Source organism: Terrapene carolina, unplaced genomic scaffold (assembly GCF_002925995.2).
Source record: "Terrapene carolina triunguis isolate 2854851 unplaced genomic scaffold, T_m_triunguis-2.0 Scaffold951, whole genome shotgun sequence".
In the NCBI taxonomy this organism is placed as follows: Eukaryota; Metazoa; Chordata; order Testudines; family Emydidae; genus Terrapene; species Terrapene triunguis.
The window spans coordinates 8,113,236-8,133,840 of NW_020665302.1; the positions used below are offsets into that span (position 1 = coordinate 8,113,236).

Below are 20,605 nucleotides of genomic sequence, written 5' to 3' on the forward strand. Positions count from 1 at the left end.
GAGACGCACAATTTAAGGCAAGTTTTGGGGCCAAAATGTCTCTCTTCTCCAGATTCAACTTTTCTGTTACCCCCCCTACCTTCTTCTCGAGCAGATCTGAGTTCAATGCGTGTTTTCTGTAGAGCCTCCTCCAGCTCAGCAGAACGGGCCTTCTCCTTCTCCAGTGCCACTTTCAGCTCATTGTATTGCAGGGGAACCTGTGTGGGTAAAGAAGGGTCCTCTTTCCGCCGACTAAACAGGCCCTAGCAACAGAAACACACAGACAACTCCTAACTCCTAGTAAGAGATGATTTAAACTAGGCAAAGGGAAACTAACTAACTGCAGGCCAGAGGGCCTAGTGGTAATTATGATGTACAAAAGGATAGGCTTTTAATTGGAGTTGGAGAAAAATGTTGAGAACTTTGTTTATTTTAATTTAAATAAGCAATGTACATTGCCTGTATAATACCACCATTACCTTGCATTTCCTATAGCACCTAACAGAGGATCTCGATGAGCGTTAACACTAGTGAATTGAGCTTCAACGCCCCTGACATAGATTAACATTATATCCATTTCACAAGCTGGTATAGATTAAATTGCTTAATTCAGGGTCACACTGAGGTCTGTGGCAAAGCTAGGAATAGGACTCCTGACTACCTACCCTATGATTTAACTAAAAGATCAACCCTTCCTGATTCTAATACATTCACATATACTTACCATTTTTAAAACTTGTTCGTACATTTTCGTTAAAAAAAAAATGGGGAAGGTTCATATTTCCCCAGTTGCTGCAGAGGTGTTTTTAGTGGGCTGCAACTTGACTCATTGTGGAAACAGAAATACTAACAGGCCACAAGGCGGACATGTTGCCTGATAAAGCTTTTTTCAGTCATTTATAATGTTCCTTAAACTGGAATGTGTTTGTGTTATGCAGTAAGGATAAAAATAAAAAATATTTCGAACACACAGTAAATAACTAAATCATGAAGATTTCAGTCATTGACTCCATGGCTAGTTTCCTGAATTCTGCCTCCCAAACCTTTAACCCACCTTTTTCTTTTTGGCTGGCTGGTCCATCTTTGCTTGCAGGAAGTCAATGAGTTTGGTTTGCTGAGAAATAGTGCCCTCCATTTTCACCTTTTCATGGGAATAGAGAACCTGGGAACCACACACGAAAAAAGAAAATTAAACCTCAGCAATAGAAAAACAGCAGCATAACAATCAGAGATGAGATAGTATGGAAGACCAAGCAGGAAGTCAAACACTCAAGCAGAGCTGACTTCATTCAGTAGTAGGAAATGGCACATAACAATGACAGGCCATGTACTGAAAACCTCATATTTGATATTTCTTACAGTATCCCTTTTGCTTTCCTCTTACTGACCCTCACCTGAATGTTTTCCAGTTGGTACTCTAGGTCACTCCTTTCAGTCTTCAAAAGATCTGCTCGATCCAGAGCTTCTTGCAGGCCTTGAGTCAGGCGGAAGATGTGGTTTTTTTGCAGATCCATTTGCTGCTGCAGCTTTGCCTGCTATTAGTGGGAAAACAAGGGCCAAATGTTAATGTTTCTTGCAGCACACGCATCTTCCTAGAACTTAAAATTAAGCATCTAATTATTTTATAGCTCAAATATTAATTTACCCTATTTATAAAATCCCAGAATCTTTCCTTCTTCCCAAAGTGCCATATTATTATTTTTAATACCAGTGATTTGCATGAGTTCATAGCAATGCTGCCTTTTTAATATATTTTTACACACACACCCACACAAATAAATAAAGCAGTGAAGTAATTTGCTTTGGTTTTTGGAAATTCTATATCTGCTAGCTAAACTAGTGAGGGAGACAGCAACATCAAGAATTTCTGGATGCCAGTTTTCCAAGCCTTTCACACAGACACCAAAAGCTACCTCAACATTTCTCTCTAAGAAAGCCCTTTCTTAGAAACAAGGTCAAGCATCTGCATATTTGGTTGATCTGTGAGATTAAATTTATTACAAGTGCTCAGGTCTCCTCTCCCGACCTGTGGCAGAAGAAGCTATCTTTCCGTACAACCAACCAAAGCATACAGAGCCACCAAAACTCCAAGGCTATGATGAGGCAAAACCAAAACCACTTTAATTGCGATAGGTGATGAGACATCATCTCTGGGATAACCACCCTTCTCCAAAGTGAAAACTAACATACCATTTTGATTTACTTTCTATTCTCCACAGCAACATTAAGGAAGGATAGAGTAGCAACCTGGATCTTTGGCATTAATTCTGAATTTTCTAGCTTCATTGAAACCTAGTACAACTATTTTTGTGGGTTCACATTGTGGATCTTTCCATATAAATTTTTATAACATGAAATTCCCTCACAGGGTAGCCCTTACCTCTTCCAGAAGCCTCTGTTTGAGCTCACGTTCTGTCTCAAGCTTCTGTTGTAAACTGCGTGCATTCATCTCCAGCATTGCATGCTTCTTCTCCAAATCATTGAGCTAGGCAGTTGGGACAGACATATATATACATAGTCATAGATGCGAACAAATATCATAAGACGCAAAGATCTTAAAATCCAAATTCACCAGTCAAACATAAAAGGCTAGAATGAAAAAATATTACCTATTGCTTTTTTTTTTTTTTTAAAAGGGTTTTGGCTGTTGCTGCGCAAATGTGGATGTCACATCAGTTAGAGATTTCATTAACACCCATGATGTCAGGATCAGCCCTTTGGGTTAAATTTAACTGATGGGAAAGCTAGGCTCTTGGCCTTCAGAATTGCGTCCTCAACAAGAGAGGCTTCAGTCTTTTTGTAAAATTTACTCCTCCAACTGAAAGACTGTTCAGCTCAAAACTACATTTTTATCACGAACACCTGAGTTGACACATTTTTCTTTAGTGAATATACAGAAGATTAAGGTAAAAAGATACTGACCTTGTCAGAAAGACTCTCAGCTTTGAGTTTTTGCTCTTTCAGTGCTTGCTGGAGAGCAAGAATCTCCGCTTTGTGTTCTTTGACAGCTAGTTCTACCACCTGGCGGGATTCAGTAATACGCTGATCTGCTCGCACTCTGTATTAAAAATGGAAAAAATGTTACCTGATGATTTCCTCTCTGGGACTGACCTCTTCCTAGGATGCCAGGACATCAATAGCCACTTTCAGAGGCTTGCCTCAAACTCAAAATGTTGGTTTATGTAGCCAGTCATCTTATTGTGATGCTTCCACATTACACCATCCTGTTCTCAGCCCCTGCTGGAACTACTGCTTGGGAATTCAAAGTCACCAGAACAAGGAATGAGAATCAAAGATGAGTTTACCATATCATGGTACAAGTCCAGGTTTAGTTTGAAAGATAGCTTGCAAGTTACAGTTAGAAAAACTATTTTCTGAATTCAGTGCCCTTGCACAGGAATGAAGGGGAACACATATCGTTGGAGAGTCACATGTATCAGTTTAAATATCCATCTTCCAGATTTACCTCCTATCAATGAATATTGGGTGCAAATTCATGTCTCACATTCTATATGTATATATTGAACTATATTCCACAGAGCACTTTTACACAAAGATTAATGAAGAGAAAAGCCATACCGGCTCTGTTTCTCTGTGTCCAACATTCTCTGTAATTCTCGCACTCTACATTCAAACTGGGACTTCTCATCCCCTAGAACGCTTCTCCATGCTTCCCACTGACGTTCCTTCTCTAGCAGTTCATCATTCAGGGCCTCCAAGTCCATCACCTGCTCTTCCAGCATTGTGCATGTTGTCTTCAAGGCCTCCATTGTCTAAAAATAAATCCTCCCATTAATTCTCACTTCCCACATCAAACATGCACTTTTTAAGATACAGCTTCACCATTTCAATTACATTACATGCAAATCCACAGCATCAACTGGTAAGTCACATCTCATTTATTTCAAGGCCTGTATCTTTATGCATTTAACCGTAGTTGCCTTTAATCTCAGCAATACCTCATGATGGATTTAGCCACAAGCAAAAATGAACAACTAGGAAGCACCATTCTTTGCCAATGTTGCAGTGAGCCACAAAGGGACATACTAAAGATCTCAGTGCATTCTTACACTCCCTCCCAGAGCGGTCATTGTAGGGTCAAGTTGCTATAAAAGTTATAAACACCCTCCATTATTTCTCCAAATTAGAAAGAATTTTTAGCTAGTCAGAGTCTTGCAAGAAGATAAGTGTCATGAAGAGATTTTAAACAGAATTTCTAAACTCTCACTTGTTTCTGACTGGTGAGCTGCATCTCTCTCTCAGTGATCTCTCGACGGAGGTGGTCAACCTCACTTCGCAGCTGTACTATCTCATCACTGGCCCCAGAGGCCTCATCAAGCTGCTTTGACAGGAAGAAATTCTGATTGTTCAGTTCTGCATTGTCCTCACTCAGCTGGTTCAGCTGTTCTTCCAAGTCTGTAATCACCTAAAAAGAGCAAAAGAAGTTTGGGTTACAGGTCAGTGAGTAGAGTTCTGTGAAAGGACGTTCTCCACTCCTACAGCCACACCTTGCCGAGCAAATAGACAGATTGTAGCATTTTTGTCCAATTCAAACACGAGCACAATTGTAATTGCAGATCTTATGAATGGGCATGAGCTTAGCATGGGCAGTCTTTCTTGCTTCTTAAGGAAAGCAACTTGAGATACTTTAATTCTGATTTAGCCTAAAAAGGTATAAATATTTTGCAATACAATTTATGATTAATTTGGTGGCACATCCTAAAGGTTAGAACATCAGCTTGAGAGCCAGGAGAACTGGGTTCTCTTCCCAGGTCTTCCGCTGACTTGCAGTGTGCCTTATACAAGGCACTTCGCCTCGATACCTCAGTTTCCTTATCTCTGAAATGAGGATAATACTTCTCACAGAGGTTTTGTAAAACGTAATCTTTAAGATCATTAAATGAGAGGTGCTATAGGTGATACTATTTGGAAAGCTGCTGCCTAGAAATTGCTTAATTTACTTAACTAAAATCATACGTAGCCATGAAAAGTTATAATTTATGAAGGAACAGATAGTATCAAGACAAGAGAGTTATGGATGGCAACATGACGAATATGACGACAGAAAAAGCTTGGCAGCACCACAGATTATAGTAGAAAATTCAGTACTGCCATCAATGAAAAACAAGGATTCAACCAGGTTGACAACGCCTTGCCTTTATGAACCAGGACTGCCCATTTATTAAACTAGATTGACATCTCATTATGCAAAGTTTGGTTTTTAAAACTATCCCAAAGTTTTAAAAAATTAATAATAAAAATGGAGTATTTTCATACAACCCTCCAGTTTCTGTGAGTGGAAACCCGTATGAAAAGCTCAAAGGGCGATCAGTAGAAAAAATTCTGCAACTACCTGTACTATAAGACCAATGCAATTGGGGGGATGGAGGAAGGGAAATCTCTCATACATCTAATCTGAAAACAGCTTAACAAAAAGAACCACAGAACATCATTTAGCACAGTTTGTGTTAAAATGCCCCAAATAGGTTCAAGAGGCGTTTCAGCACATATGTACAAATGCTAGTGTATGTCAAGGTAATAAAACGCCTTATTAAAAGCAAAACTTAAGATCCCAGAACATTATCTGGTTACATGTTTAGACTTAAATGTTCTGGTTTCCCATGCAACAGTCAAGAACCTCAGTATCTGTAGTAGAGAGTACAGCTCCTTTCGGCATTTCTGAGGGGAATGCAACCATTTCTTTTTGACTACAGGCTCTCTAAAGCATACCCATGGCAGGCTTTCACCATGCCTCTCCTAGATCTAAACCAACAGTACTTGCCTTTTAAACTGTTGGCAAAAAAGACAGACTTAAACTACTCCCTACAGGGTGAAGGGGGGTTTTGTCAACCATTTGTTTAGGGCCAACTCATAAGGTGATTCATACCCTAAAATGCAACATCACTGATTTATATTTTCAATAGTGTGGCTGTTACTTTAACACTCCTAATGCTCTATTGAAATTAAATATTTTGTCCTGGTATCACTTATACATCATATAAGTTATTTAGGTACCATGATTGCACCATGAGGACATGTCAGTCTCTACATTGTTAAAAGGGACACCAACTAAGAAATAAAAAAATAAAAAACAAAAACAACACTTCTGTCTGAAAATGTAACAGATTTCTGTTACGTTTCAGACCAGAGACATTTTTCTTCTATTTCCAGTTTGTTTTTTCTTTATACATTTGACAGCACCACCAGTCTTATCAGTTTCATCACCTCCCTTATACAATTAGTTTCACTTATAGTTTTTAAAAATACAGGAAAGAGCGAGTGTAAAACTGCAAAAATTGGCAGGACGACTCAGTGGTTGGAGTAGCACTTGAAACAACTTAATTCATTTTAGTTCAAACTGACTAAATTTCAAGATGATAGCATCATCCCTTCAGGGTGAAATCTAGCCTTAAGCGTAATTTTGACTCACTTCCCTCAACCTCACCAAAACTAAACCAATCTGCCTGAACTTGGTGATCTTATTCCAAAGCAGAACATTTCTAGAAAGTTTGAGGCAAATCAGATGAAGTACTTGAGAGATGAAGGGTTCAAAAATGGAAGAAATGATGTGATCTCATTTCTTGAACATTATTTTGGCTCATCCTAACTCCAAAATGGCTTGGCCTACAAATTTCAAATTTATTTTAATCGGTTGACGTTTGCAAGGAATGATCTCTCGGACTAGGGTTTTTCTTTCCGCAGATGATATGGAGGAAGGGGAGATTTGCTGACAGATTTAATTATTAAAATCAGCTTCCATGTACGTTATGGCCCCAATATGGAGTTTATAAATTCTATATAGCCAAGAAAGTGACAATGGGAGCAGCAGCATGAGAGCACCCACATGGAGCAGAGCCCAGATTTGGAACAGTAGATGAGAGACAGCCACACAGGAAGGTGGGAGCCAGTTGTGAGGGAGCTGTCTAGCCTGGAAACCAGGAAGAAGGCAATCATGCAGCAAGGGCAGTTTAGGTTGGACATTAGGAAAAACTTTCTGTCAGGGCGGTTAAGCACTGGAATACATTGTTCAGGAAGGTTGTGGACATACATCATTGGAGATTTTTAAGAGCAGGTTAGACAAACACCTGTCAGGAATGGTCTAGATAATACTTAGTATTGCTGTAAGTGCAGGGGACTGGACTAGATGATCTCTCGAGGTCCCTTCCAGTCGGTACAATTCTATGATTCTATGTGTGGAGACACTGGAGGCACAGTCTGATAAGGGAGGTCCGAGTCCATAAAACTTGCAACTTCCACTGAAGTCTTGTAACTGACAAAATTCTCGAAGTGATTGTAAAATTAAGGAAATTCCCAGGCAAAAAACTATGTTACACTGGAGTTAAATTTGCAAACAGCAATTAAGGGAAGCGCGCTTAAGAGTACATAGTAGTGTCCTTTAAAAACCCAAATGCAATAGAAAACTTCAAAATTCAAAGTTAACATTTATCTATTTCATTAAGTAATACTAGAAAGCATGAAAATGCACTTCCAAGCCATCAAACTTAGCTGTGCCACTATCACCATCCACAGAACATCTGAAAGCACAGAACCAATTCTAGCCTCAGACAATGCACATCATCACCACATCTGTAATTCTGAAAATTAAGACATGATTTAACTGGACCATGTTAATCTTGTTGAGACTGGCTGTACACTACTGCAGTATTTCAACTGAATGCCTCGTTGTCTTTACATTGCTACAATGAACTACACCTACCTTTATAATACCATACAGAGTAACCAGAAAATGGCATCTCTTCTATGCAAGTGACCACATTCAGGACAATTCCCACCAAAACATACAGTTTCAAATGCAACGTGCTGCCATGCTGTGATATTTCACATAGACTCATAGCTGCCATATCTGGGCCTATACATTTCTCCAGGGATGGATCAAAAATTAGGTAGCTTAGATGTCTGGGGCTCAGGATAGTGGTGTTTAGATTTACATATCTGACACAGCCATACAAAACTCAAGACACATTCTCCAGAGTTCAACACTACAGGCAAAGTATGCCAAGAAAGCAGATTTAGGATGGTCTTCACTGCAGACTGCAAACTTCTTCAAACCTCCATCAAGATGTCTCAGCCTTTCACAGAAGCTCCAAACAGGTGTGGAGGGAGGAGGTTGGATGCAGAAAGAAAGAATTAAGATTTTTTGGGTGACCTCAGCAGCACATCAGTACAGCTACTCTTTGGGGGTGGTAAAGATCTTAAGTGCAATCTTAACTTGGAATTTCCAGACTAATGTGTGTGGCTTTTCCCCTTAAAGTTCTGCTCTACTCATCTTTCTCCTTACAATCACCTTGTAGCTAGCAAGAAAGGATGCATGGAAGGAGAACAAAGCATCCCCCCAAATCCTAGATTAATGGGGAGGCAAGACAAGCACCAGGATCACCCCCCAATACACACAAATAGACACAGCCTTGGACCCGAGAGCCACCCCCCTCCCACACCGCGTAAGGCCACCCCAGTAGGGAAGACAGAAATGCCAGGGGTCCTATAGCATATAGTAGTAGAATGTGATAGATCTCAGCCCTGACAAGTGGTTTCAGTGGCTCAGAAAAAGATGATGCTGCCCACCTCCCTCCCCTTTCTCCAGTCGCCTCTGCTATGACTGAGGCACACTTTAGGAACAGAGGTTGTTTTCCCCACCTCCTGGAAAATCACCTACTGCTTATCTTGGGGTTGGGATAATGCCATGGGTCTCAGGCAGTGTGACATGCCGGTGCCTGTGTTTCTTTCCTCCCCATATTAAGCAACTTTTTGGTTTGTTTTTCTTCTTCTCTTTTTTTGGGTGGGGGACAGGGAAGAAGGGGGGAGATCATACTTGATAATTCCCCTCTTTGCACTACTTGTATAGAGTGTTCCTTGTGCTTATCCAATCCCCAGCAATTGGGCTGCACCCCCCCAACCATGAGCCTCATCCTCTAAAGATGTTGTCCAAGAAGGAGCCTTCTCCTTCAGGGCAGCAGCTCCCGGAGACCCTAAAAAGTCCTCCAAACATGTTTTTACAAAACTGTAAAGGTCCAACTTGGGCTACACAACTGACCCTTTCCCATAATTTTTTACAAAATGAGAGATGGGTTACAACACAGCCAAGCAACTGAGAGATTTTTTTATGCATTTAACTCAGTCATACCAAAGTTTTTGCCTGGGCATTAGCTTCATGTTACAGTCTCATCTTTTGACAGGCAAGGTTTCCTTGCTATGGAATGAATGTTACTGTATATAGCACCGAAGAGGTAAATTCACTCATGTGCATAGTCTCACTGAAGTCAGTTCAGAATCAGGACATCTGGTTGAAGTCAACAGGACTACACACGTGAATAAAGTTATGCATGCGCCTAAAGGGTTTGCAGGATCTGTGTCTCAGAGTCCAGTCCGTTCACACGTGTTTACAGGATCAAGCCCTGATAAGGCTAAAGATAACAATGGGAGGTGATGACAAAAAAAAGTGTAGGTACCATTTTGGAGAGAAGAAAGTGGATCTGGTTTTATTAGATTATTCTCTGGCTAAATGGAGATACTGCACCCAATTAATATATCAAGATCTTCCATTCTCCTTGCCAAAGTAATAAATAAGAATAGCTTGTAATTCAAAGAGCCCGAAGGTTCAGATGTTGATTTTTATGAAGAATGTACAGGATTTTATGAACTTCACAGTAATTTATTTAAGAATCTAATTTTTTTCCTAAGTTTTCACAGATATTTTTACTGTCTCTTTACTGAAATTTATATTTATGAAATGCTTACATTACTGCTGAAGCCAACGTAACTGTTTTTGTTGTCTAAAATTATTAAATCCATCAGTAAACCATAAATAAGAGCAAGGTGGCAAAAATATAAACTTCCCTATTTAATTAAATGCATTTTATTAGTAGAATCCTTCTGACTGTCTTGAAAATATTTGTCATGAAATATGATTTCAAAAGTCAAGTTATGCATTTTTGATGTACTGAATCTTTGGAAGCACAGAATTAGACTTTCCCTCTCAGCAGACTTGCTGGATAAGCTACGGATGTGATAAGATATGAGAGAAGTAAAGCAATTTTTACTGTAATTATGTTATTTCTTATAAGACTAAGAGCAAAGGCTAAGATTTGTTTTTGTTCCTGACAGGAATAGAATGATATACTGAAGTAAACTGATTAACTCAAGCCTGAATCTATCAGAGAGCAATTGAATATGTAGTTCATGCACAAAGCAGGGGCACTTCCAGCAAGAACAAAAGGCTTGCAATACAATCACACAACAACATTCTCTATGCATGAATCCCAAATCATAGTAATTTTAAAGTATACAATCAGAAGAGTCTGACAGTAACCTGACTTGGTTGGAGGGACATGAGTGGACTGAGGGTATAAATAAACCAGAACATACATTAGAAGTGTAAGCTTGCTCTGTGTCCAGACACCCGGACCTCTAAAGAGTTAAACAACTAGGAGATATCAAAGAAAGTAGATTGTAAGTATCTTTACCTATCATTCTGTACAGCAACTTCTCATTCTACATTATCAAAATCATTCAGTCTTCAGTAATGCATTTTCTGTATAATTCATTTTATTTTCATACTTATATTGATTTGAACTTGTTAGTAAAGTAAAACAAATGCAATGGCCATTATAAAGTTTGACAGCACAGTGCTTCAAGGAAATTCACTCTTGATGTTCATCTTGAAGTAACATCCCTTATGAGTAGAGGCCACTAATCCTTACTAGGCTGACTAAAAAGGAATGTGTTTGAATTACAACCCTGATGGATCTTCTTGTTTTTAGTTCAGCACAAATTCTGAACCACTGCATAGGTGCTGGAACTAGGGGTGCTACCGCACCCCCAGGTTTGAAGTGGTTTCCATCATACACAGGGTTTACAGTTTGGTTCAATGGCTCTCAGCACCCCCACTATAAAAATTGTTCCAGCACCCCTGAACCACTGTGGCATAGCCTTGGATGTCCACTAAAAAGTTACGGCTGCATCATAATGGCCATTACTGAATGAACACGGGGTTGAAGCATCAGAGAAAGAAGCATGACAAGAATGCACTGATCTCTCCTTGGTCAATACAAGATTGTGCTGTCATTTCCTCAGTTCTTATGAAGAGAAGAGGGTAGGCTGTTAGCTTATGACATGAAATGAGAGTTTATGCCTATGGACTATTGAGAGAAGTCTTGAGAACTATACTTTTCATTCTCTTGGGTTGCAAACTGAATGTGGTGTTGGAATTTTCATTCATTCGCTATTCATTCAGTTGCTATTTGATTAATTTCTTATTGATGGGGATTGGCTGTTGTATGAACCATCCTTCTAAAGGACCTAAGATGAACATTACACTTGCAAATCTTTTAATGTGGCATCTCCAAAGTTCACACTGTTCTTGAAACCACCTGGCATGTTTGGCATCTCCTTGTGCCAATCCTCACTGTTGGAGATTATTGCCCATTCTTACAAAGTCATAGATCAGCCAAATAATGAATTTTGACTTCTTTAAATTAGCTTGCTGTGCAGAAAAGAGAATTTATGGGAATATCCACAGATTATGTGATCTTTGAAGCTGGCCAAATCCAATCATCTGTATCAGTCACTTGCACAGAAAGCTGCTATTCTGTGCTGACAGCAAGACAGAGAACAAGGGAATGAAAAGGAGTATCTACTACTGAAGTAGAAAAAACAACTGTGGGAATAAGCACTGATAGATAGAAGTACACATGTGGACCCTCTACCTCCTTGACGGAGAGGACAGAAGGTACAGATAGTCTGAATTTATTTTGGAAGAGGTTAAGCCACAACAAATTAAGACTAGGCCTTACTTAATTACTCATTTTTTCAAATCAGTGTACACTGGAAACAGAGTAAAAAAATGTCCTGGCCCTGAGGAACAAGGACTACAGATTTGGAAAGTAAAAAAAAAAAAAAAAAATCTGAAAGATGTTCTTGAAAAAAGGCATTTTCTTTCTACCTTGGGTTTTCCTACAGCACCTATGACTATGCAATCAAAGCATGGTGGACAATTAACTTTGTGGAGAGGCCACTGAGTATGGGAGAGGAATACCCATTACAGAGGTAAGGAGCAATTAGATCCAGCTAATGGAGGAGGGATTAGAAAGACTGAAAAGACCTGCCTCCAATTATTACACAGAAGGTGGTGGTCAGTGTTTGACACTTCTAGAATTTGTGTGTCATTGAAAGATCGATGTCATCATGGTCCATACAGCACCATAAAGAAATAAGCAAAAAGAGTGCAGATCTGGGAAAACATCTAATGATAAGGAACACAAAATCTAGGACATCTGTCCCGTATGAATTAAATGAATGAAAAAACATATCAAAAGATCTCTCGAGTAACAGAATGTACAAGTTAAGAACCTAAATGAGTTCTCTTTGAACAAGAGACTATGTAACAATGTATTATTCAGAAGCACGGGACTTCTTTTCCCTTCAGAGTTAAAGCCCTCCTTAAAACCCAGAGTGGCAAGATAGCGCCTTCACTCTGGCCTAGATCTAGACTATAGCTCAGAATTTGGACAGGGAGACTTTTCCCTTCCCTCATAAAAGGAAAAAATCTATATCCCACATAATTTTTGCAGCTGCTACACCATTCTTACTAGCTGCACTGCAATGAGATATTTGAATTGACTTCCTTCTCCAAAAAGATGAAGGACAGTGTCAATTTTAAATCAGAATAAAACCTCTAAACTGAGGTTTATTTGAGGCCTAAAAGAAATCAGATCCAATCAGGCTAACTCCTGCTAACTCCTTGAAGCCAGAAGCCAATGTCAGGAACAATTGCCATCAAGGAGTAAATGAGTTTGTTTCCTTCCTTATCCTTAATTTCAAAATAATTCAATGATCTGTATTTAATACTCACTGTGCAGCTATTACGAAGGGCTTCAAATTTACGCTGGATTTCATCTCTATGTGCCTAAAGGAGGTAAGAAGTTAATCATCAATTTTTCATACATTAGAATTAGAATCCAACAGCTGTTGCTAAATAAACTTCAGAACAATCTATCAGCAAGCAAAGTTTGGAAGACAGATGTTGCAGGCTATGAAAGCACTCTGTAGTGGCAAAGAACTGATTAAGTCACATCCTACTTAATCAAAGCACGCACATGCTCCCAATTCTGAGCTACTTTAGCAAAATGTACAACAAACTGGATGATGCAAAACATTCCATCTTAAGTGGTCTCCAAGGTAAGTGACCATTTAATGTTAAGTGTGTACCTTCTTCACTTACGATAATTTGAGTAGTTTGTTTTCACTTCCACATTTGGATTAATACTGTATGTAACATGTTTTTAATACTACATATATTTTAATGATTGCAAAGAAAAGTCTACAATGAAGTACTATGTACGCTTCCGCAAACTGCTCTGCCAATCTACCTCAACCCTACCCTGAGGAACTCTCCCAAACCGTGACTAAACTAAATAATGATTTCTTTGGAAGATGGAAACCAAAGTATTAAAAGCTGCAAAGCATTTTTAAAGAATGAAATAATGCATGCATCATTTTACTTCCTTATTAACAAGCAAAGCATGATAAAGCAAAGTTCATGTTTCAGCCTCATGGCCTCTCTCAAGATTCACTCAGACTGTCAAACTGATTTAAGTTGTGACTAATAGCATATGCAAATTAAGGTCTTAACAGATAAAAGGCTAGTGCACTAGCACATCCGATCACTTTTATTCAAGACATTTTCCCTTACAGCCAAGAGACTCAATAGGAAAAGTTGTTCAGCAGAAGTCCAATGTGATAACTAAAAAGTTATCTTACCAGAACAGGCAATGCAAAAAAGACCCTCAAAACAAAAAATATCCCAACCCATTAAACTGGAGTAAAGTGACATGGAGGTGCCAGATTGGAATCTTACGATAGCTGGTACAAAAGCACTACCATTTCATCAGAACAGTTGTGGTAATATCTGCCTGAGCAAGCACAGATCACACACGTTCATCTGTTTTGTTGGTGTGGTAGGAAGAAATATCAAACACGTCATCATTCTGTTCGCATGGCAGCTAACAACTCTGCCAAATTTTCAAATTTCAGTGGGAGCATCTCATTTTTGAGCAAAAAGAACTGCTTTGTATTTGAGATGAACTGCTGCCATGCCCTATTCAGTTACTGTAAGTCACTCATGTTGCTGTTGCATTTTCCTAGCATATATTACCCAGTATATACCAGTTTAGAACAATTCTGAGTGAATGATCTCCCTCCTCACCCCTGGGATATCCAACAGCATTGGCAGACACACACGCACCAGTCTTCAGCTGAACCCCCATCCCATCTGAATGGTGGTAATGGCAGGAATAAGAACTCAAGGAGATTCCATTTTATCAGATTCTATTGGGGCAACAGACTATTTCCAGTACTCTAAAATAACTGGATTTGAAGGTCAATGAAGACTGATACTTCGATGAGTGATAGCCGGCAGCTCAAGTAGGAGGTCAGTTATTTCTTTGCCTCCCACAGCATTAGCAAGCCTTTGCAAAGCAAACATTATTTAAAATCCAACAGTTTAAAAGCATCTCTTTGTACTCAAAGTAGCAACCAGCAGCATATAATTAAGTGTTCCGTTCACTGGGCAGGGAAAAATCTTTCCCCCACCCCAACCCCTGCTGAAGTTTTTGTAATTCACACACCTCACAAGAGACTGCAAGATCTAAAAGAAACAATTCTTTATGGAACAGCCTTTGGAGTAAAATTAGAGAAGTAACAACAATATTTGTCTGATTTTTTTAAAAGGATCGCAGAGTTGGCTAACTTATTATAGAGAAAATACTAGAACATTTGTGATCACATTCCTTTTGAAAAAGCACTACTTTCAAAGGTCATACATGAATTTAGGAAGAAAAAAACAGCAGAAAGTCAAAGTCCTACAGTAGGAATAATTTAGTGTGGGGCTTTTAGCTTATCAAGTAAACTGATGACGTTTTCACTAATAGCCAATCAGTTTTCGCACAAGTGGACAACAAACAACAAGCATATGTATGTTTTGAGAGACAAAGAACTCTGACATTTTAGCCGTCCCTGTGCCTTCCTCAATCCAAGGCACATTTCATATGTTGCATTGCAAAAATTAAACATACAAAATTTAAGTTAGGACAACCTCAAAACTAATAAGTTAGGACACTTCTTATGAAGTGTGCATCAACATTCTGTCAGATCTGCTGGTATAGTTCGCAATACCAATCCAGAAGTATAGGACTCACCGTGAGAGCTTGAATCTCCTCCTCTGCCTCAGCTGTAGTCTCCTCTAGTTCAGTTTTAGCCTCACGGAGCTGATTCTCTAGGGCTGATCGTGCAGCTTGAAGCCCTGAAATCTGAGATTCTCTTTCCTGGAGGGTCAGCTGCAATTCTGTTAACTGTCGTTTCAATTCCAGCTTTTGTTCTTCATGCTCTAAGCTAACCTGGAGAGAAACAACAGCAGCTGAATATGAGTTACTAATAAGGAAATGGAGAGTACAGCTGCTATATTTGTTCATTTTAAACTAGAGCCCTGCCCTAGAATTGCACTCTGGGATTGCATGGCAACACTCCAGGCTAATATCAGATTTGGATGGATTGGTTAAAAATCAGACCTGAAGGTAACTATCCTCAGGATGCTGCTTCATCCATCACTTGAAAAACACTCATTTAGTTTGAAAAGGTTCAAAAATAAAACTATATGGTGTTCTGAAATGAAAACTAGGATATAAGAGTAATGCCAGCTATGTTGTAAACACATATCAAATGTTGATATAAATAATTGTGACAATATGAAAGTTCAAGTATAACTTGTGTGATTATCTTCCATAGTTGCAAGTTAGTATACTGCATTTGAGACTCTGTAAGAAGAAACTATCAATATTACTTTGAATAGATAAGAAGTGTCTTTATATACTGTTCAATTACTTTCATATTTAAACTTCCCTTCAGATTCTTGTTACAGACAGATCTATCCCTGCAGTGATGCAACATCTTGGCAGATCCCATTTACCATGGCAGAGTGGAGAAAATAGTTTAAAGAAAAAGTTCCAATTTAGCTTCCTGCTGCTGGTTCACTTACATGCCCTCCTCCAAATATTCCCCTGGGAAAAAGATCATTTTCAAGCTAAAATACTTTAAGATGCCTGACTTCTTATGTTATTGCAAGTGAATCTGCCCATAATATTGCAGATGTGTGAAAAATAGGCCTGCCAGAAGACCTTGCACTGATGTCTAGCAACAACTGGCTAATTAAAGGAATGACATTGGACATCTCAAACCTCTTAGCCAGAGTAGAGCTCTCAGTCTTTGTTGAGAATTAGAGGAGGGACAGCAAGGAAGGAAAAAGGAGATTATCCAGGGAATCATAGAACTTGAAGGGACCTCAAGAGGTCATCTAGTCCAGTCCCCTACACTCATGGCAGGACTAAGTATTATCTAGACCATCCCTGACAGGTGTTTGTCTAACCTGCTCTTAAAAATCCCCAATGATGGAGATTCCACAATCTCCCTAGGAAATTTATTCCAGTGCTTAACCACCCTGACAGGAAGTTTTTCCTAATGTCCAACCTAAACCTCCCTTGCTGCAATTTAAGCCCATTGCTTCTTGTCCTATCCTCAGAGGTTAAGAAGAACAATTTTTCTCCCTCCTCCTTGTAACAACCTTTTATGTACTTGACAACTGTTATCATGTCTCCTCTCGGTCTTCTTTTTTCCAGACTAAGCAAACCCCATTTTTTCAATCTTCCCTCATAGGTCGTGTTTTCTAGACCTTTAATCATTTTTGTTACTCTTCTCTAGAACATGAGGTGGTTCCAACCTATTTCTGCCTGTCTGTCCTTTTTATTCGAAAATAATATAAAAACTTGATTTTTCAAGTCTGCAACTGAAAATAAATGAATTATCCAGCTAAGCATATATACTGTGCCCATCACCATTATATCTGGGCACTATTAAAGGATGTTGTACAAAAGGATGCAAATAAATTTGGTTCTAAGAAAGCAAGCTGATCTAGAAACTCAGACTCGACCAGTCTAAGAAACAAAAACCCAAAATAGTCATGCTCAACTCCTTCCAGCAAGCAATACATTTCCACTGTTACAGAAATGGAGCAAAAATTGGGTCATTCAGCTCAAGTCATTATCCTGCAGTGCTGAAAACTAAAACTACTTAATTTTAATTCTCACTGTACTCCTTGAAATGGGATACACCCAAGTACATCAATCTGCAAAGGATTAAATTTTCACCTCTCGCAGTCTAGTCTCTAACTCCAACAGACGGCTCTTGTCAGTATGGTCCTGAAGACTGATCTTCTCCAATTGCTCTTCTAGTTTTTGGTTCTGGGCCTCTAACTTCCCAGCCTGTGTTTCCAGGTAGAACTTCTGCTGTCTGAGCTCTGAGATCATCTCCTCCTGGGCTTTCCTGATAGGAAAACACACAACAAGACAAGACATAATCAAGATATATTTTGATCATGTAGTTTCATTGGTATAAAAGTTTCCTGGTAAGCAGAATGTGATCACATCAAAATTAGCTCTTCCTATTTTAAATTTCACATCCCCTTTATGGAAAAAATAAGGTCTCTTATGTCGGCTTCTGCACAGATTCCCACATCGGTGATTAAACCAAGTATGTGCCTCGAGTAGCTCAGATATCATGGTTTTGCAGGTTGTGCATCTGTTTGTACATGGAGAAAGGTGAACACCAAACCTTGGAAATCTACAAGAATGCCTGATCTACAACTCATTCTAAGCTGTCAACCTTTTCCTTGTCATTTGTTTTTCCATTTGGAAAAAAAATGGTTCAATGAATGCTGGGAGCAGGAACTTCCATACATTAGACGTCCAGATCAGAGGAACTGCAACTGGCTTCATTGCATACAGATTAGTTCTGGACTTTGGAAACTTGCTAGGAGCCCAATCTGGCCAACACTTTAGCAAACTTTTGCCCTGACTGAAACCCAGATGTATGCACTGAACATACAATTACCTGTGCTCCCAAGAAATTCAGAAGCTGGTAACTTCTGCTACAACCAATGATCTATTTTTTTTTTTTACCATGAAGGCTTGATAATTAGATATCCTAATTGAAAAAGAGCAGAAAAGCTCTTTCTGAATTAGTGGTAGCTTCCTACAATCATATTATAATACATTTGAAAACTTTGCCCTTGTATAGTGTCTTCCATTCAGGTTCTTCACAGAACTTACAAATATTAATGAACTCAGATGCAGAAAAATACTGCGAAATAGGTATTATTATCCCTCTCCCAAAGAAATTACATGGATTGCCCGGGATCACATAGCAGAGCTAGAAACAGAACCCAGGTCTTCTGAGTCACAGTCCTGTGCTTTGATAAGAACAAAATCATCCTTCCCCCACTTTTTTAACCTGATTATTGACAGCCAGAATTGTCCAAATAGCCTGGGCAACAGTAGAATGAGAAATGACTCCGTCTCCTTCAGAGCCAATCATTAGGTTTTTTTGTTACTGATAGAACAAAGGCTGGTTGGATTCCACAATTCTTTGAAGGCTCTAATTGCTAACTGTCCATATCAATAACGCTCAGTTTAGCAATAGCTTTTGTGGATTCAAATATGGTTCAATTACAGATTTACATGCCTTTTCACAGGTCAGAGGAATGCAGTAGGATTTGCTAGTTATATCGATAAGATCTACAGTCTCTGCTCAAAAAGAACTCACTTCTCTTAATGACTAACATGACTCACTCTAAATTTGCTGCACGATTACTGACTTGCCAAAGCAATTTGTTTGCCACTCCCTCCCAAAATGTGAATATTTAACATAAGTCACAATGGGTAGAATTCTTTTTTTAGGCATCATTATATTTCTTCCTCTGCCTTTTGACTTTAGTCTGGTGTCCTCCTTCCAGAGGATGCATCTAGTCCAGCTAAATGGTGCTTTCAGTAGTAGACTTTCAAAGCTGTTTATGCAACCTCTTTGCAGAATTGCATTATTTGTAATTTTATTATTAAATTATTACAATACCCCATCCTTATAGCATCCAGCCACCAGTCTATCTTATGATTTAATATCCATAAGAGTTCCAAAGTGTCTTGATTAAGTTTCTCCAACTCTTATATGCTGGCAAATGTCTCCATTTTTCATAGCCATAGACCAAGAAAGAAATCATTACAGCATGGTGAACATGGAACTTTGATCTCACATATGACAACCATGCTGGTTCCAAAGTTAATATTTCAACCGGTAGAATACCCCTTTTTGATTCTGGTAAACATTTCTTTAGTCAGCAAGAACAGCATTTCAAGGGAAGTGAAATCTATTACCACATTGAGTTCAAGACCACTGACTGATGCTAAGTCTTACCTATGCTTTCCCATGTATGAGCTGGTAGATTACTTCTGTATTCTTCAGATTAATGATGTTATGGTTTTAGCAGCCTCTACAAGCTTTTTGGATGATTAACTAGAGTGCCTATAACAAGAGTATAATCATCTGCATAAAGCAACTCATGTATAACTTTAACAGTTACTTTTGTGGAAGATTTCAGTCTGCTCAGGTTGAAGAGCTTGACAGAAGTTTGAAATGTAAAGCCAGGAATTTTTATTACATCTCTGTTGGTACAATCAATCACTGCTAAAAGAAGAGTTCAGAGATTCTTTGCCAAAACTCATCCTTGCTTGACTTCACAAATGGATCTAACCAACTGCTGTCCACAGAGATGCTACCCAGCATTCCACTATGCAGCTGATGGTCTGCACATATTTCTCCAGACAGCCAAACTTTAAGATGACTAATATCTCACTGATAGGCACCACTCAAGCCCTATTTTTTCCCTACTTACAGGATATTAAGTAGCTTATGCTCTTTCCTACACATGAAAGTAGAATCTCATGTGACAGAGAACATCGCTTTAAAAGAGCTTAAAACCATTTAGGAAAAAAATAAGGGAAAACAATTATCTTCATGGGAAGATAAGGCATCTAAGTTAAAATCTGAACCAAAATCTGGTTCTGAGATGGAATCAAAGATTTGAGACAATAGCAACAAGAGATCCAGTATTTTATTATTCACTTTTTAAAATAAGGATTTGCCTCTAGCACAGCTGCTGATGCTGCACTGACTGAAGAGGACTGTAGGTCTCAATTGAATACCCTGAGGGAGCTGTCATGGGGGGGGAAGTAAGGTCCCTAAATGGCTAAACTGAGAGCTAGACTGGCCATTGATGAGAAGATCTGAAGAGGAACTGAAACTAAAAACCATATAGAATCATTGTGGCGGATACTGTACCCAAATAGTTTCAGGATCAGAAATAAGGAATCAGGATTAAAGAATCACTTTGACTCTAGGGCTCGGGCCCTCTTTTTTTTTTTTTTTTTTAAACTGAAACAGGCAAAGATAACACCAATACCTCATATTTATAATCAACATTTAAAAACATGAAGGAAAATTCCTAAACCAATATCCAATTTTCTTAGATGTCTTGACAGCTGTTGGGAGCAGGATGGAAGCTTTGTGAAGAAAGGACATTTAACATTTTCTTCTCATCTTTGAGTGTCAAATAATTATAATAAGGCTTTGAGTTTCAATGAGTAATGGCCACAAGAAGCAGATGTGATCAAGTCCTAAACACCAGAAGCAAAAGGAATACTAATTGTTATATATCTCCACAGCTGGAACA

General features: G+C 38.8%; 1 protein-coding gene across 2 annotated transcripts in view; it reads right to left on the reverse strand.

The window, feature by feature from the left end:
* CIT (citron rho-interacting serine/threonine kinase) overlaps positions 1-20,605 on the reverse strand; it is a 90,819-nt gene that overhangs the window by 20,135 nt on the left and 50,079 nt on the right. Inside the window, exons 22-31 of one of the 2 annotated variants that reach the window (XM_024197388.2) lie at positions 17,193-17,367; positions 15,192-15,389; positions 12,848-12,901; positions 4,208-4,405; positions 3,559-3,752; positions 2,902-3,037; positions 2,360-2,464; positions 1,374-1,514; positions 1,034-1,141; positions 80-197 (exon numbers count right to left, since the gene is read on the reverse strand). In XM_024197388.2, coding sequence (XP_024053156.1) covers positions 80-197; positions 1,034-1,141; positions 1,374-1,514; positions 2,360-2,464; positions 2,902-3,037; positions 3,559-3,752; positions 4,208-4,405; positions 12,848-12,901; positions 15,192-15,389; positions 17,193-17,367 — 1,427 coding nt within the window. Of the gene's footprint in view, positions 1-79; positions 243-1,033; positions 1,142-1,373; positions 1,515-2,359; positions 2,465-2,901; positions 3,038-3,558; positions 3,753-4,207; positions 4,406-12,847; positions 12,902-15,191; positions 15,390-17,192; positions 17,368-20,605 lie in introns of both variants that reach the window. The other variant, XM_024197387.2, reaches the window with a different exon arrangement.